At 48.8% G+C, this 17760-nt stretch overlaps 1 protein-coding gene across 1 annotated transcript in view; it reads left to right on the forward strand.

Moving 5' to 3' along the window:
- Plb1 (phospholipase B1) overlaps positions 1–17760 on the forward strand; it is an 80057-nt gene that overhangs the window by 15358 nt on the left and 46939 nt on the right. The window contains exons 6-17 of the mRNA XM_075955281.1: positions 2224–2282; positions 4162–4235; positions 4949–4992; positions 8254–8362; positions 11037–11088; positions 12504–12584; positions 13784–13849; positions 14123–14223; positions 16538–16619; positions 16952–17056; positions 17159–17254; positions 17619–17690. Coding sequence (XP_075811396.1) covers positions 2224–2282; positions 4162–4235; positions 4949–4992; positions 8254–8362; positions 11037–11088; positions 12504–12584; positions 13784–13849; positions 14123–14223; positions 16538–16619; positions 16952–17056; positions 17159–17254; positions 17619–17690 — 941 coding nt within the window. The remainder of the gene's footprint in view (positions 1–2223; positions 2283–4161; positions 4236–4948; positions 4993–8253; positions 8363–11036; positions 11089–12503; positions 12585–13783; positions 13850–14122; positions 14224–16537; positions 16620–16951; positions 17057–17158; positions 17255–17618; positions 17691–17760) is intronic.

The raw sequence follows: 17760 nt of genomic DNA on the forward strand, positions 1-17760 counted from the left end.
TAGAGAAGCCACTCCAGAAGCAAACTGTGTGCGTGTGTGCACAAACACACACGCACACAGGGACACACGCACACAGGGACACACACACAGGGACACACACAGGGACACACGCACACAGGGACACACGCACACATGGACACACACACAGGGACACACGCGCACACACACACATGGACACACACAGGGACACACACAGGGACACACACACACATGGACACACGCACACATGAACACACACAGGGACACACAGGGACACACACACACAGGGACACACACATGCACACACATGCACACATGGGCACACACATGCACACATGGACACACATGAATACACACATGAACACATGGACACACACATGGACACACATGCACACATGGGCACACATGAATACACACATGAACACATGGACACACACATGGACACACATGCACACATGGGCACACATGAATACACACATGAACACATGGACACACACATGGACACACATGCACACATGGACACACAGGGACACATGCACACAGGGACATATGCACACAGGGACACATGCACACAGGGACACATGCACACAGGGACACATGCACACAGGGACACACACACAAAGGGACACACACACATGGACACATGCACACGTGGACACACATACACACATGGACAACATACATGGACACACATGCACATGTGGACACACGCACACAGGGACACACACATGCACACACACAGTAGGGGAACAGAGGACATATATGTGTGTGTGTGCATATATTTTGTCTTATTTCTATCCACCAAATTTAAGAGGTAATTATGGTCTGTTTGAGTTGCTTTTTACATTTTTTAAATTTTACATTCACATAAAAATAAATAAATGTAGGTCGGTGTGCTTGTGCCATGGAGCATGTGTGGAGGTCAGAGGCCACCTTACAGGAATTCTCTTTCCACCCTGTGAAATCTGGAAACAAAACTCGGGTCTTTTGGCATGGTGGCAGGAGCTTTTTACCCACTAAGCCATCTGGACTTTTCTCAGCCTATAATAAATGTAGGAGCTGTGGAGGCAAATCTGCCCATCGCCTTCACAAAGTCTTACCCTAACCTTCGCATACCAGTTGGCATTCAGAGAATTCACTATTATGGCCCTGAGAATATAGTAATTGACTGTCGTCAACACAAGCTAAAATAAACCACTTTGGAGTTGAGGGAATGGGTCTCATTTTCTGGTGTGCTTTTCCCGCCTCCCTACCCCCTGATTTCTTTGGGAAGAGGTCATTTTAAAGTTTCCATGCTTAGCCCTGTAGGCGTGTGTTAATGTGTGCAGCTGGGTTTGTGATTTGATATTGTTCTGCTAACCACGCAGAGTAGCTGTGGAAAGCTGGGAAAGGCCACGTAGGCTGTAATCACGTAAAAGGGAATGTGCGCGTGTGTGCACGTGTGTGCGGTGAATTCAAGACATGATGATGAGGGAAGGAAGACTCTAAAGATACTTAAGTGACTCTAGGGTCTCAAAACAAGACGTCAAAGCTACCGTCTGGCTTTGCAATGGCAGCCACAGTCATGGGAGCCAATTTGTACCTAGACTTGGAAGGAAACAGTATGGTCTCTACTACAAATACAGAAATGGACCCCTGCTCATGTCTTCAAAATGAAAAGTTATTTCTCAAAATGTGGTACCCAGACAGCACTGGGTGCAGCCACGGTGCCTGAGGATTAAACATGCAAATTCTTAGACTCACTAAAGACCTACTGAATCAGAAGCTCTAGGGAGTGTGTGTGTGTGTGTGTGTGTGTGTGTGTGTGTGTGTGTGTGTGTGTGTGTGTGTGTTGGGGGGGTTCATGTGTGATTTAACGAGCTCTCCAGGTGATTCTCGTGCACAACCCAGTTGAAGGACCGCTAATCTGTATACTCTCACAGCCTACATTCATGACCATACATGCATTAGTTTACATCCTAGGAAACATCAGGGCCTTTTCCTTCCCAGTACAAGCCCTTAGTGGGAGTGGCAGCTGCCACTCTGCCAGAGCATGGAAGTGGTAGAGGTATTTCCATGGAAGGGGAGCTGAGATGGCTCCACAAATCCTGTCCAATTTCTCAGTCACTGAGTTGGCTGCTGGTGGCAGTAAGGTATGCCATGGTGAAAGCTAAGTTTCCCAGACACTTTCCTGAGGCACAGGGAACCAGGTCCAGAACCTTCCTGAAATCCCCATTCTCCGTTCACCCGAGATTTGTTTTTTAGTTCACAGGCTGAGGCCGGCTGACATCAAGGTGATTGGAGCCCTGGGTGACTCTCTCACGGTAGGTGACCTCAACTGGAGAAGGAATAGGAGATTTCATTTTTGCATTTTGTTTGTTTGTTTGGTTTGGTTTTGCAAGACAGGGTTTCTCTGTATAACAGTCCTGACTGTCCTGGAACTCACTCTGGAGACCAGGCTGGCCTCAAACTCACATAGATCCACCTGCCTCTGCTTCCCCAGTGCTGGGATTAAAGCCATGTGCCACCACTGCCTGAATTTGTTTATGCTTTTTAGACCAGGATTCATGTAGCTCAGGCTGACCTCAATTCACTATGTAGCTGAGGTTAGCTTTGAACTACTAGTCTTCCTGGGTCTACCCCCCAAGTGCTGGGGTTACAGTTGTGAGCTACTGTATCCAGCTGGGAGAGGAGATTTTAGTGAACATGAAAATATGGATCTGAAAATTGAGATTTTAATCCTAACCTGTTTCTGGTCCTAATCTCCAAGCCACCACATCTCCCCTCCCTGCCCAATATCTAGCGCGTCTTATACAGTGTGATATTCACTCCAATCTCTGCATTCTTTGCCAATGGGGGAAAAGTGGAAGGACTCTGAGGGTCCTGTCTGTGGTGGGGCAGCATCTCCTGCCATGAGTGTCGCCAAAGATTCAGCCAGCCTAGAAGACTACTACTACTCAGGTAGGCAAAAGAGATGATGACCTAGGAGCTAGGACTGATGGGTATGGAGGTAGGGGTGAGAAGTGAGGGTCAGTAGAAGACATAGAAGTTCCAAAGATGAACAAACCTACCTCTGGAACTGTCCCATAGTGATACCCCAAACAAACCACCTGTTTAAAAACAAAACAAACAAACAAACAAAAAACCCCAATCCCATAGAGAGCCTCAGGGGTGGTCCCCAGAGGATCACTCCTGGTGGAGTTCAGCTGTCGTCTCCAGCTTCTGTCCCCTGGATCAGTTAGAAGGCAACATCTCCATGTTTGAACTCTCCAAGGACAATTGTGTTTTAGTCATAGTGAAGTTAGCTCGCTCTGTAGCCCCATGATAAAAGTCCTATGAGGGATGGCGTTCCTCACGTTCGATGCAGTGAGTACCCAGCTGTTCAGCTGCTGGCTCTAAAAGCCCTAGGATTCAGAATATTAGTTATCCCTATAGCAACCTCCTCTGTGAGACCCCAGAGGGTCCTTGTCCCAAAGGTCCTATTGTGTGTAACCCTTGGAAGAAACTGGCAGGCTGGTCCTTGACATCTTACTAGCTGTGTATCTTAGTCATTTCCTGCTGAGGGAGGCCTTGATCTCACCCCAACCCCCTTCCCTCCTCCGTGGTCTCCTAGAAGATGCCCTCAGGACAGAGAGCCATAGAGAATCACACAGGTGCTCGGGACTTCTGGGGGAGGCTGCAAGTGTGCCATGGTGGCAGGTAGAAAAGGGAATTTTGTACCAAACTGTAGTAAGCATAACCTGGGGATTCCACCTGGAGTTTAGAAATACGTGCTTCAGGGGAGCAGATACCCCCAAGTACATTTTACGCCATTTCTCACCTGCGCATGCGTAGATGTGATGAGGCTAGGCTTAGCAAACGCTTCGTTTGATTATATGTTTCACAACTTTTAAAAGTGGACACAGTACCTTCAAGCATGTGCTTTTGCAAAAATATATGCTATCAGCCTGTGCATCTCTCAGTTGCAGTCTAGACAGGGTTTCCCGGAGGAGGGATTAGCTGTAGTTGGCACCAGGCTCTCCCAGTGGGAGCGCACACTAATCCCAGAAAGACTGGAGAGGTATCCATAGCAGGTTCCATCTGGATTCGAGAACTTTCCTAGGCATCCTGCCCAGGCTAAGGGCCTGGACATCAATAGGTGGACAGCTGTGGTACCCTGAGAAAAAGCAGTGGTGCCCACCCGCCATTTGCTTTCTCTTTCAGGCAGCCAATGGGGCCGGGTCCAAAACTGGGAATGTCTTGGACGTCTTAACTCAGTACCGAGGCCTGTCCTGGAGGTGAGCAAGGCAAAAGCCTCTGAGCCTTCTAGAAAAACAGATCATCAAGTGAGGGTTGGGCTATCTTGTTCTTTTTATATCAAACTTCTATATTCAATTTATCGACCTCTCCAAAAAACTATAATCCCTAGAACAGGAGGTGTGGACAGGAGTTTGGTGGGAGGTAGGGGGTGGGGGTGGGGATGTTGGCAGGGTGGGCGGGGTGGTGGGGGCAGTGAATGCGCACAAATGTTTTGTTCATAGAAGTCGGTGCTATCTGGAGACTTTGGTGGCTTGGATCGGGAGACCCTGACAAGAGTGCCCTTTCAAAAACAGATTTTCCAAGCTAACCAGGAACAGAAAGACCAGTGTAAGCTAGTGACAGTAGTGGAGAAGCTGCTTGGCACTGGGCTGGCCACAAAAGAATTCCTCTGGATTGGGAAAGGCAGTGAGAGAGACCAACTCCATTTTCCCTGCTCCAGCATGAGAGGGACTCAAAGCTAAAACTATAGGAGCCGCTGCAGCAGCGACAGTTTAAGTTCTCATGTCTGTTTGTTTGCTCTGGTGTCCAGGGAGAGAGGAAAAGAGTTGCGTTCTGATTTGGTTTTTAGTTCTCGTGAAGAAATTATGGGCGTTTTGAGTCCCTGGAGCTGTGATTCCGGAGGGAAATCTGTTTAGTTTGGGCTTGGCTTGCCCTTTAGACCTTCATTTTCTTTCTCCCTTCTCACCAACAGCATAGGAGGAGATGAGAACATCAAGACGGTGACCACCCTGGCCAGTGAGTTCCTTGGTGTTTTGGGGGCGGGGTGGCTACGCCTAAGCTCACTGCGCCCCCTACTGGCGGCCGCCAGCCTCGCAAGGCAGCAGGACGCAGCTGCGTGCAGTAGGGGGCACTGCTTCCCCGTGGCTGCCATCCAGGCTCGGTTCCTGAGCTAATCAAAGCCTTGGAGGGTTTTGTCAGCTTTTTAGTGCTTTTCAACAGGAAGTCGTCTTTATCCAATAAACGAGTAAGAAAAGGAAAGAGAGCTTAGACCAAATCTTAGGACAATCATTTAAAAGTGATCCGATAAAGAAGGGTTGGACTGCCGTTCTGGACTCAGAGCCGATCTGGGGAGCTCTCCACCTAGGCCTGGGAGGTGTGGGCATCTCTGTTCACAAGGACCTTGCTGTATGAACCCGTAGTAATTGCAGCTTTGAGAGATGAAGTTACCTTGCCCAGGCTCATATTTGGGGCTCATCATTTTCCTTAAGGCTTTGCCAACAACCCACTCAGATTATGTTTTTTAAAGCCTGGCTACATTTTTCCGAGAGGGGGGGTCTACCTTTAATCTTTTGGGCTGTGGCTATGGGCAGTGCTTTCCATTATACCACTTGATTCATTATCTTTAGTGCTGCCCACCCCAGTGTTTATTCTTAAAGTGCACTTAAAAAAAATAAGGCATTAGACGATATTTATAGTGAATTATTTTCTTCTTAGATACCCCTAAGAATTTTGCCCGGAAAGGGGGGGTAGGGGTTGGTTGGTTTCATTCTTACTACTTTTTCATGTACGTATCCCTTTGGTATATCTTGAGCTAAGGCACTGAGTTTTAAGCTAGCAAGGCTAGACAGTAGGGATACTTAAAGTCCAGACTGGCACGCCTGATTCGACTTCATGTCTATTATCTATTTTAGTTCCTGGAATGCCGTGCTGAATTTAAATAAGTACAGTTCCGTGTCATGAGTACTTCCTGTCCCCTGTTGCTAGGAGGTGACTTAGGCTGCTTCTGAGAGTGTGATGATCTTGGCTTTGAGATGGCCTGGCAAGATGGCTGGACGTCATATTGTTCCAAGAACATCCACCAAAGTGCTTTACAAATGACTGAGACCGTGTCACCTCTCAGGCGGCCTCCCCTGACACACTTAGCCTATCTGTTCAGCCTTCTTTCCTAGCGGGAGGAGATTCGGGGTAAATGGGTGTGTGGAATTGACTTCCAGTGCAAGGTCAGGACGTACCTCCATCCAGTGCAAGGTCAGGACGTACCCCCATTCAGTGCAAGGTCAGGACGTACCCCCATCCAGTGCCCGGTTCGATTTAACCCTGCAGGTGCTCCAGTACAGGGTGTGGGGGAGACACAACTCTGCCCCCATGGCATCTGCCACTCTTCAGGGCAGGGCATGCCACCCTAAAGACAGATGCAAGCACTGATGATCAGCAAGCATGGATGAACAGGTCCACAATGTGGGAGGAAGTCAGCAAGGACGTTGAGACATAGGGGAAGCAGAAATCAGAAGGGAGAGTCTCGGTGAAATCAGGTTCCATAAAGCAAGTGTTGCCAATAGCTATAACCATAAAGGAAAATATAAGAGGACAAGGTTGATGAAATCTTTGATCAAGTAGCAATAAAAAAAAACACAATATAACCATAATGTCTAGGAACTCTAGGATATGATCAAGAGGCCAAACCTAAGAACAGATAAAATAGCTGGATGAGCCAGGCAGTGGTGGCACACACCATTAATCCCAGCACTTGGGAGGCAGAGGCAGGCAGATCTCTGTGAGTTCGAGGCCAGCCTGCTGTACAGAGTGTGAGTTTGAGGTCAGCCTGGTCTATAGAGTGAGTTCCAGGAGAGCTAGGGCTGTTATACAGAAAAACTCTATCTCGAGAAACAAAACAAAGAAAGGAAGAAAGAAAAAAAGAAAGAAAGAAGGAGGAAAGAAGGAAAGAAAGAAAGAGAATGGATAAGATATAAGGAGAGATAAATTCTAAAGGCATACAAAATTATCCAATCTAATATATAGCATAAGGTTTCTCAAATCTAGAGAAAAATACTCAAATATGAGATATTTAGAATCCAAAATCCACTTGACCCAAGAACCACAATGTATTATAGATAGCATATCAAAAGTTAGAAAGTAAAGAAACAATATTACTAGCTATAAGGGGGACGTGCAAACTTGCTCACAAAGGGAAATACATCAGAATAACAGGTCTCATTAGCCACCATAAAAATCAGAAGAATGTGGAATTATATATTTTGAGCCTTGAAAGTAAAGAGCTGCCGATCAAAGTTGCTATTTCCAGCAAAACGCTCTCAAAATTGATGGAAAAGGACATTTGAAGAAGAAAATGAGGAAATTAACTTTTAGGTGAAGAGAAAAGCCAGAATGGGACAGACTGACTAATGACTTCTACCAGACCTTTGAGGAAGAGCTAACAGTGGTCCTAACCATTCCATAAAGCAGGAACGCCTCCTACCTCACACTACACGGCAAGCATCGTCCCCACACCAACCCTGCTGAACACAGAGGAGCATAAAAAAGACCCATTTCCTTTGTGATTATAGATGCAAAAATTTTCAATTCTTGCAAATTAAATTCAGGAACACATTGAGACCATATGCAAGTCAGTTTGATTCCAGAGATACAAAGTTGCATTGACATATACAAATTAGTAAGGACAGAAATCACATGATCATCTCAATAGATGCAGGAAAAGACATCAACAGCCTTTCATGATAAAAAAAAAATCCCTAAAAAAACAAGGACCTGACGGGAAAATCTTCAGTGCTGTGCCTGATAACGCAGAGGTTCTCAACCTGTGGGTCGTAAACCCTGTGGGAGTTGAAGGACATTTCACAGGGGTCACCTAAAACCTTCCTGCATGTCAGCTCTTTACATTATGGTTCATAATAGTAGCAAATTTACAGTTATGAAGTAGCACCGAAAATAATGGTTTGGTAGGGGTCAGCACAGCATGAGACAGTCAAGGGTCACAGCATTAGGGAGCTGAGGACCACTGCTGTAAAGTCTGGGGCACCCAACATTCTGTTCCGTGCTGGGCTGTGGTGCCGAGGCTATACTCTGTCCTCCACAGAGTGGCCAAAGGAACTTGACAGTTGGCCATGTAATCCCAGCGCTCAACAGGCTTCTGTAGGAAAATCACCAGTTCGAGGATAGCCTGGGCTATACCTAGGTGACCCTGTCACAAAGCAGTAAGAAAGGGGTTTGGGAAGATTGCTTTGGGACCATTGGTAAACATGTCCCTTGTCTTTCCAGACATCCTCCGGGAATTCAACCCCTCCTTGAAGGGCTTCTCTGTTGGCACCGGGAGAGAAACCACTGCCAATGCATTCTTCAACCAGGCTGTGGCAGGAGCCAAAGCAGAGTGAGCCTGAGTGTCTTGGGGGGGCGGGGAGTGCACGGTGGGGGGACAGAAACAGGGGTGCCTGGCAGAGCTTGCCTTGGCCTGGATTTTAGTGTAGGTGGAGAGTCTTGATCTGGGTAAAGAGTCAGGGCGAACAGCTGGAACGGGCTCTCTTAGGAGTGTCCTTTGCTGTCAGACACACGAATCTAGCCGTGGACACTCAACCCTGCTCTAGGAACCAAGGGAATTCCTCTGATGCCCTGCATGTATTTCACGTAGATCCCCTGGCCTCGTCTGTAAACCTGATTCCCTCACTAAGCAGTGACTGTAAATGGGCCCATGGGGAGTTCCCATTGTTCGCTTGCTACTATTGCTTTTGAGTCTTCTGCTCCTGGCCTTCCTTAAGGGGTCATCTAGGGCTCTGCACTCTCGAGGAAAAACACTGACACGGGAATCGAAGCCCTGAGTGTCCGCCACATTTCTTACTTGGTCTCTACAAGAAACAAGACTATTGGAGGCCTCTTTTTCACAAACCATGGAGCTTGTGAGGTTGACACCATCTTGGAAGCAAAAGCTCTAAAGAGCTGAGCCCTTGCATGGATTGGGTGAGGATGGTGGGCTCAGCACTGATTCAGCCAGGCTGCTGGGCTCCCCTGAGGGAAGGTGTAGGGACTCGGAGACCATGGTGCTGCTGACCTGACGATCCCTAATTAACAGATCAGTGTCCCTGGTCTTCCCCACCCCCATCCCTGCTTGCACACTATTCAAAGACTTGAGTGTTCCTCGGGGTCCTTTTCCTAGCCAATAACACACGAACACCGCATCCAATTAGGGAAATGTGCGAAAAGACCTTTTCTATTTTACCCCAGTTTTTCTCCCAGATTCAGCACACACCACACTTCTTCACATGGGTCTGAAGATTTTTTTTTTTTTTTGTAGTTGCATCCCGAGATTCCCTGGTGATTTCCTAGCTCTCAAGGCTCTCCTGGAGCTGTCGGCCTGCTCTGAGTAACTTTTGCATTTATTCCCCATAGGAAAGACAGCTCATGCCAAGCCTAACAGGTTTGAGAATGACTTTGAAGGCCGCTTCTTTCTTTGCTGGCCATAGGGGTGAAAGGCTAGTGACCTGCCACTTTCAAGCCCAAACTGGCTTTAACATTTACAGAATTTCTCTTCAGCTGGTAGCGCCAGATGAAAGGCAGTTCTACCATGATTAGATCAGGGAGACAAGCCAGAGTGGACGGTCAGAGTCAAGGACCTGAGTGACCGCAGTAAGTGTGGCTCACACGGCCTTGAGTCTGTGGCCTCAGGAAAGACATTGGGTGGCAGAGAAAAGCAGGCACAGGGAAGCTGTTCCCATATTATATACACTTGAAACTACAGCACAAAAATATCTAGCCTGAACAGGTACAGCAAACTGACCCCAGGATCTGGCCCTGGGTCGTACAGGCCTCATTTTCAGCTTGCTCACACCCTTTCCTGTTCACACAGCAGTGCCCACGTTACAGAATACCTTCATGGCTGGCATCCTTGTGTCCCACCATGTTACAGAATACCTTCATGGCTGGCATCCTTGTGTCCCACCACGTTACAGAATACCTTCATGGCTGGCATCCTTGTGTCCCACACACTAGCTCTTAGGATGGACAACACAGGAATTATTGCCTGTGTTTTTACCAGTGACTCAAAGCTAAGCCTGAGCCCTTGGAGTACCCATTCCAAACTCGGGTTCAAAGACAGAGGGGCTGCCCTGATAGCATCACATCCAGAGATGAGAAGCAGGTTGAGTGACTGACTCCAAGGCCCCTCCCAGGTCTCTGACACCCAGTGTTCTGGGGCCAAGATCAGAACAATTGGGCCAGTAGTTAAGGCAGAGGGAGGACAGCGCATACTGCCTGGGGCATGATGCCGGAGGACCTTTGCAGGTGGTGAATGTGCTAGTGACAATGGAAATTACTCTAAGGACGCTTGCTTTGTGTTAGGCACTAAATTCTTTATGTGACCCTCATTTGATTCTCTCAATGCCTGTAGAAGGCAAGGCACTGATTAGTTGTATAAAGGAAAGTACTGCGTTTGTCAGGTAAAGATTTCAGAGAAGTGGTCATGGGTAGACCTGGGAGTCCAACCCATGCTATCCAGCAGAATAGTAGCTCGTATTCAAGGGGCTACTGGAGTCTTATTTGCACCCGCAATGACTTTCCATAAGCAAGGTTGATCTCCGTGTTACAGTTTTTCTTTTACAGTGAGGAAGAGACTGAGGCTAAGGCTGTTCATGCTAAGCAAACACTCGGCCACTGAGCTTATTCCCAGCTCTGTCATTTTAAACTGAGATCACCTTGTCGGGAGGGAGGGCCATGGCGTCTGTTAACATGGGCTTGAGTTGAGCGTCACATGACGTAAAACATTCACGTGAAACCTATCTGCCTTGAACAAGCCTAGCTTGGAAGAGAAACTGCAAGTCTATCATTACATACACCGACCTGATAAATAAACTCACTGAGAGTCAACCCCTCAAACGTGCAAGGGTCTGTCCTTCTCAGCCGTCAGTCCTCCCCAGCGGAGCCTGGGTCGAGAAGGAGCTCTGTATGGTGGGGCTGCCCTGCTGACCCCCAAAGTTGACTGCCAGGTGCTACTGTCTGCTACGTTGCCTTCAGTCTCTGGTCCTCATTCAGCTCCTTACTGTGTGTTCCCACAGGGACTTAACTACCCAGGCCCAAAAGCTGGTGAGCCTGATGAAGGCAGACACGGTGAGTCTGGGCACATCAGGTGGGACTCCCTAGAGCAGGAGGGTGGATCCACAGACACTGGGAAGTCAGTAGTAGGGTGAGAGGAGACGCATAGGATCCAGGTTTCTAGCAGATCTGAACCCTGTACCTCTGTTCCTTCGCAAATAGGGTTCCCGTTCACTATATTAGCCGGCTGTACACAGTAAACTTTTGTATTACTGGCCAAAGTCTGTAGATGCGTGAGGACGGTACAACACAGTCCCATCCTCCAGGAGTTCTTAAGAGGAAACAAACATTGAAGGATAAAGATCATGAAACAGTTGACTCGTGCTTTGTAAAGATAGTTACGTATTACAGAGCAGAGGAGGGGGTGACGGGAACAGGTCCCCTGCTTGGGAGGATTCAGAAGGGAGGCAGGTGTTTGAGCTGGGTTCTAATAGATGAGTGTAAGATCCTCTCTCGGATAAGAGAGGGGCACAGGCTCCATGCAGACCTGCTTAGGGAGGTGGTCTCAGGTGGATAAAATAACAAAAGGGGGCTCAAGATTGGTTATTTTTATGTGATGTAATGTACCCCCCAAATTCCATCATCGGGAGAGTTTCAGAATGTGTCTCTTCTCAAGCTTCCCTGCATCTTGTCTCTCCCCTCCCATCGTTCTTCTTCCTCCTCATTTGGAAGCAGAAGCCAGAGAAGTGGAGCGTGTGTGGGCCAGAGGCAATGTCAGAGGCTGTGAGTGCCGCAGCCACCTTTGGGCCGTGGTGTGTGGAGTGTATGTGCCCACATGCCGACAAGCACGTCTCTAGCTCTCCTGCAGGAGGGTGGAGTCTAGAGGCGGCAAACTCTCCCGGTCATGTTCTTGAACTGCCATGTTGCTCTGACCAGCTACCAGCTGGGACTTTTCTTTCTTTCTTCCTTTTTTCCTTCCTTCCTTTCTTTTCTTTTTTTCTGTTTTGGTCTTTCAAGACAGGGTTTCTCTATGTAGCTCTGGCTGTCATGGAAAACTCTATAGACCAGACTCAGAGATCCACCTGCCTCTGCTTCCCCAGCACTGGGACTAAATAAAGGCATGGACCACTATGTCCAGTCCTAGCTGGAACTTTCACAGGTGCCTTAACTTTAATCTATATGAATTAAGAATGTTTCTTCTTAATGGAAGATGGTCTTTCTGCTGTGAAGCCAGTTGAAAACCGCAGAGTTTTAGAAGATTTAGAGCAACCTTCCCTTCCCAGGGCCAGGACCTATTTTCCTGTCTCCCACCTACTTCCTTGCCATGCTCAAGACTGAGAGCAAAACTCAGGGAGCTCCCGCTACGAGGGCAGTGGAAAACAGACCTACATCCTAGTGTGCGGACAAAAAGTCTGAGCTCTCTGCTGCATGGCGGAGCTGCCCCTTTGAGAGTTTCCAACTGGACCCTGTTGGTTTTCTATTCATTTCAGACAATAGACTTTGAGAACGACTGGAAGATAATCACTGTCTTCATAGGAGGCAATGACCTCTGTGCTTCTTGCAATGACCTGGTAAGTCCCCGGCCCCGACCCTTGGGAAGGATTTCTGTAGTTGGCCACTGCCTCCTGGAACAGCATAGCTAGGTAAGGACTCCGTTCATGGCTTGGCATGGATCCAGTGAGGATTCATTAACGCTGAGACCCAGAGGACTTCACCTGGAAGACTGAGGGAGCCTGCAAGAAAAGCTTTTGTTGTTTGGGAAACTCTTACTTGTTTTCATAGCTAATTATGGGCCCTCCACAGCACTTCTGGCCTTGCCAATGCCACCTCTGTCCTTCTCTAGAGAAAGTGTTTTCCCACAGAGGTGATAAGGCAAGGTTCAGGTCTGTGCCTCTTGGGGCTGAGGAAACTCACAACGGAGGCTGTTGATCTTTGGTTGCCATGTAATCCAGAAAGCCCCCTGCAGGAGACCCCTTAGACCATACCATACCACCTGTGAGTCTCACACCCATACCTGTAACCACAGTGTGCCCGGGTCTGTGCGCGCCTGTAACCCTGGTGCTCGAGACAGACAAAGGTATTCCTGGGGCTTGCTAGCCTACCAGTCTAGTGAAGGTCCAGATTCAGTCGAGGACCCTGTCCCAAAAGACAAGGTAGAGCCACTGAGGAAGATACCTGATGCCAGCCTCTGGCCTGTGTATGTATATACATGGATGCCCACCTGTATACATTCATTCTATCCCCCCCCACACACACACACAATTCTAAAACCACAGATACAAAAATCAAAGTGTATTTATGTTTTAGGGCTCCACAAGCCCTTCTTTCCCCTCTCTGCATCCTTGAGACAAAGCTTAGATGTGACCTACGCTACAGCCTAGGCTCTCTCTGTGACCACACAAGAAAAGGACAGACAGTAGAATCAGAGAGTATTTTATGTTGCAGAGCCGAGGTCAGCATCTGCCCCAACACCCCCATTTCTGAGGGGTTCAGAGAAGAGACATGGTGTAGCTAAGGCTCTACCCCTAATCACTACTAAATCAATTCCGAGTTTCCCCTGGCTGTGGGCAAAAGAAAGGACCCTTTCCTGAGAGCCATGGTGAGCTCAAGCATTGTAGCGAGGGCCCCCAAAGATAAACCCTGTGTTTCAATTTTGCCAACTCTGACTGAAATACAGAAAGAGGAGAAGCCAGAATAAGACACAATCCTGCTTAGTAGGAAGGAGATGGGGTGACTCATGGGCCTCAGGAGAGTCTCCTTCTGCCTGCAGGATCACTATTCTCCCCAAAACTTCACAGACAACATCAAGGCGGCCTTGGACATTCTCCATGCAGAGGTACGGAGCTTAAACCACCCTGGGCCTCTCAGTAGTTCCGTCATAGCTGTCACCTGTGGCCTCAGAGAAGCCTAGACACAGCTCTGGCTTCATTCTGAGACCTCCTTGGTCAAGCCTTTGTGCGCTTGGCTCCTTGGAGAGCAGACATGAAAGAGAAAGAAGCTGGGTGGGGCCAGGAAGAAGTCACATGATCTGAGCTCCACCCCGCCCCCATGTAAGCAGCTGATGCTGACCTACTGTGTTGACGTGGTGGCTGATTCTGTGTTTCTGCAGGTTCCCCGGGCCTTTGTGAACATGGTGAAGGTGCTTGAGATCATCGGCCTGAGGGACCTCTACAAAGAAACTAAAGTCAGCTGCCCGCGGCTTATCCTCAGGTCTGCTGGATGCTTCTCCCCTGTTCCGAAAGGGTTGTGGGGCTTAGCATATTCTTTAGAAAATTCCAGGGTAGAGTGTGGGGGTTGTTAGAACCACTCTACATTTTAACCTCACGGGGGACATCTCAGGGTATTTGTTTTAATCAGTATCAGGCCTCAACAATCTCTCTGAGGAAGCACATGTGGCATCTCTTCCTGTTTCTGTTGCCATGGCAGCCTCAGGAAGGGAAAAGAGGATGATAGGAATGGGGTCAGGTCATAGGTAAGACTTGGGGAGCACTCAGCCCACTACTAAGACCTATCTCACAGGATAGCCAGAGCGTAGTGACCACCTCCCAGAGCCTCCCCTTAGGACAGTGTTTCTGACTGGCATATGTGTGCTCCAGGTGGAACAGACACAGCAGTAGTCACCCCTTAGAAGAGAAAGAAGGGAGATCAGAATCCACAGGGTTCCGAGAACAGTCTCCTTCATCAGAAGGATGCTTCTAAGAGGCTCTCTTCAGCCTCCAGAACCACCCAAAGATGGCTTCTCTCTTGCTCCATTATAAGTGCACGCTTTGGAAGGAAGCTGTTCTTCTAACTGAAGCATGACCGTTCCCCACAGATTCTGCCCTGAAAGCCTCCTCTGCACCCTTTGGCCAGGTCACAGGGGCTGTGCAAACCTCCCTCCCCTGCCCTCGGGCTCTGTCCCGACCATGGCCCTGAGGATACCACGTGGTCATTAGTCACCGCCTTGTGGTGATTCTCCCCCACAGCCTGTGAGCACTGAGTCACAGCCGGCACGGGGGAGGGGCTCAGGAGCCATTTGCTGAATAACTGAATGAATAATTCACAAGGGCCAGCCTTGTTCTTGGAAATTTAGGGGGCATACTGACTGATCCCTGGAGAACTCTGCCAACCGTTCCCTAGGGGAGTATGGGTAGACAGCACAGGTTCCCTGGAGAAGGCTTCAGGGTGCCACGAAGCAGAAACAGGCTGCCTGCCAGTGCGGTGTCTATTAGCACAGCTATTTTCAGCTGCTGATTCATCCAAGGCTCCCACTTTCTCTACTCACTGGGACATGCGGGGATTCAGAACGTATATTCTCTCCACGCCAGAGCAGTGTCCCCCAAAGCCCCCCACTACCAATCGCTGTAAAGATTTCCAGGTGGCCAAAACTCAACGTTCGGAAAAGGCATTGGCCAAGCCCGTTTGGAGAGGACACTGTCAGTGTTGACAAAATCAAGGGCTTCCTTGTCTTGTGACCACATCCTGCACCTCTCTCTGCTGTTCTGTCTCAGTGGCCAGGCTTCCTCTGTGGTGCGACATCTATGCTGAACCACCCCGACTAGTATTACCTTATCCCCCAGGTGAAAAGTCCAGATTTTCTGGGTGGTAAGCCAGAGGGGAGCTGCAGACTGACAGAGGCAGATTAGTTCAGAGACCGAGTTAAAAGTTCCTGCTGCAGTTGCCTCAGCTGTGTGACCTTGAGAACGTTACTTAACCTTGGTGGCCTCTCTATTCCACCCCCTTGGTAAACTCAGGGCCGAGATTGTACTAGGGAAGTCCGCTACCACTGAACTATACCCCTAGCCCTTTTTACACTTATTTATTTGTTTGTTTGTTTGTTAATTTTTGGACACCATCCTGCATATCCCAGGCTGGCTTCAAGCTTTCTCTACAGCTGAGAATGACCTTAAACTTCTGATTCTTCTGCCTCCACCTCCCAGAGTGCTAGGATTACAGGCAGGGATCATCACATCCAGTTTGGGGGTGTGAGGGACAGAACCCAAGGTCTTATGCATGCTAGACAGGGATTCTACCAACTGTGCCACATCCCACACCCCGCTTTTCTTTTCTCGTTGAGAACAGTATCTTGTTAAGTTGCCCAGACTGTCTTCAAACTCGTGGTCATCTTCCTCAGCCTCTGAAATCACTAGGGTGGCGAGCCTGTAAAACAAGGTCAATAATGATTTCTGGAACGGCCGGGAGATTTAAACATATTAATGCATGGTGCTTGGCACCGTGACCATGCCGTGCGTACGAGCCGTTATTGCTCTGGTCACTGTTGCTGTTTAGGAGGAGCTGTGTCTCTCTGCATATCTTCACACAACCATCAGGTGACTCGGTTCCGTAAGACCTCTCCTCCAGACCTCAGGGAGAAGCGTCTGTTTCCAAGAGCAAGTCCATGGATGTCTGCTGTGGCTTGCTTTGACCCAGACTGAGATTCCTGAAGCCTTCAACTGAAAAAGAAATACATCGAAGCCCAAGCCAGAGCTTCTGAATGGCTCATTCAGGATGATGACCCTGGGCATCTTTTTGACTTTGTTGGCAGGTCTCTGTGTCCTTGTGTCCTGAAGTTTGATGATAACTCAACAGAATTTGCTGCCCTGGTTGAAAGGAACAGGCAGTATCAGGTAAGCCGGAGGAGGGTTCTGCCCCTGCATAGGGTTCTGGGAGGTCTGTGCCGGGCAGAGTTATTGATGCTAAGTAACTTGTTGACTGAGTGAATGGTGACAAGGACTGTGCCAATGGGAGCACATTCAAGGGCGCTAGGGGCCACAGGGCAGCTTCTTTGAAGCTACAGAATGAGGTGAGAGAGCACGCTTCACGGGATCCCATTTTCCCCATTGCCTCTCTGACGAAGGAATTCAAAGTGTTGGTTGAAAGTGGATGGTAAGACACGAGACAGGTTTCATTTGTGTTTCTTCAGCTGTTTCTAACGCCTGTCTCTTGTCTCCTCTGGCAGGAAGGAACTGAACAGCTGATCGAGAGTGGACGATACGACACCAGGGATGATTTCACTGTGGTTCTCCAGCCGTTCCTTGAAAATGTGGCCGTGCCAAGGACCCCGGTAAGGAAATGATGCGTTAAGGGTGAGGGGAGCCCCCAGAAGGGTGTGCGGCCGCATTTTCTGCCATCTGTAACTGCTCCTCCCTTTCTGCCTGGTGACTAGGAGGGCTTGCCCGACAACTCCTACTTTGCCCCTGACTGTTTCCACTTTAACGTCAAGACTCACGCCCGCGCAGCCGTTGCCCTCTGGAAGAACATGGTAAGAACTGTGGTGTAAGAATTCTTTCTCCCAACCGGGCGGTGGGGGGTGCACGCCTTTAATCCCTGCACTCTGGAGGCAGAGGCAGGCAGATCTCTGCAAGTTCGAGGCCAGCCTGATCTACAAGAGCTGGTTCCAGGACAGGCTCCAAAGCTACAGCAAAACCCTGTCTCAAAAAACAAAACTAAAACAAAACAAAACAAAAAAAGAATCCTCCTTCTGAGTCCAGCTGCCTGCATCTCCCCCTCCCCACCTCTGCATCTTGACCAGTCCACCCGGTCACATTCCCCATCTTCCTCCCCACCTCTGCATCTTGACCAGTCCACCCAGTCCACATTCCCCATCTTCTTGCTTCTTAATTTAGCTGGAACCTGTTGGCCATAAGACGAGACAAGAGAATTTTGAAATCAAGCTCCCTATCATGTGTCCGAACCAGGTAGAGTGGGCTGATGGGCAACACCCTCTGACTATAGAGACAAGAGAGTAGAGAAGGGTAGAGGGTTAAA

This window comes from Microtus pennsylvanicus, chromosome 21, assembly GCF_037038515.1.
Source record: "Microtus pennsylvanicus isolate mMicPen1 chromosome 21, mMicPen1.hap1, whole genome shotgun sequence".
Lineage (NCBI taxonomy): Eukaryota > Metazoa > Chordata > Mammalia > Rodentia > Cricetidae > Microtus > Microtus pennsylvanicus.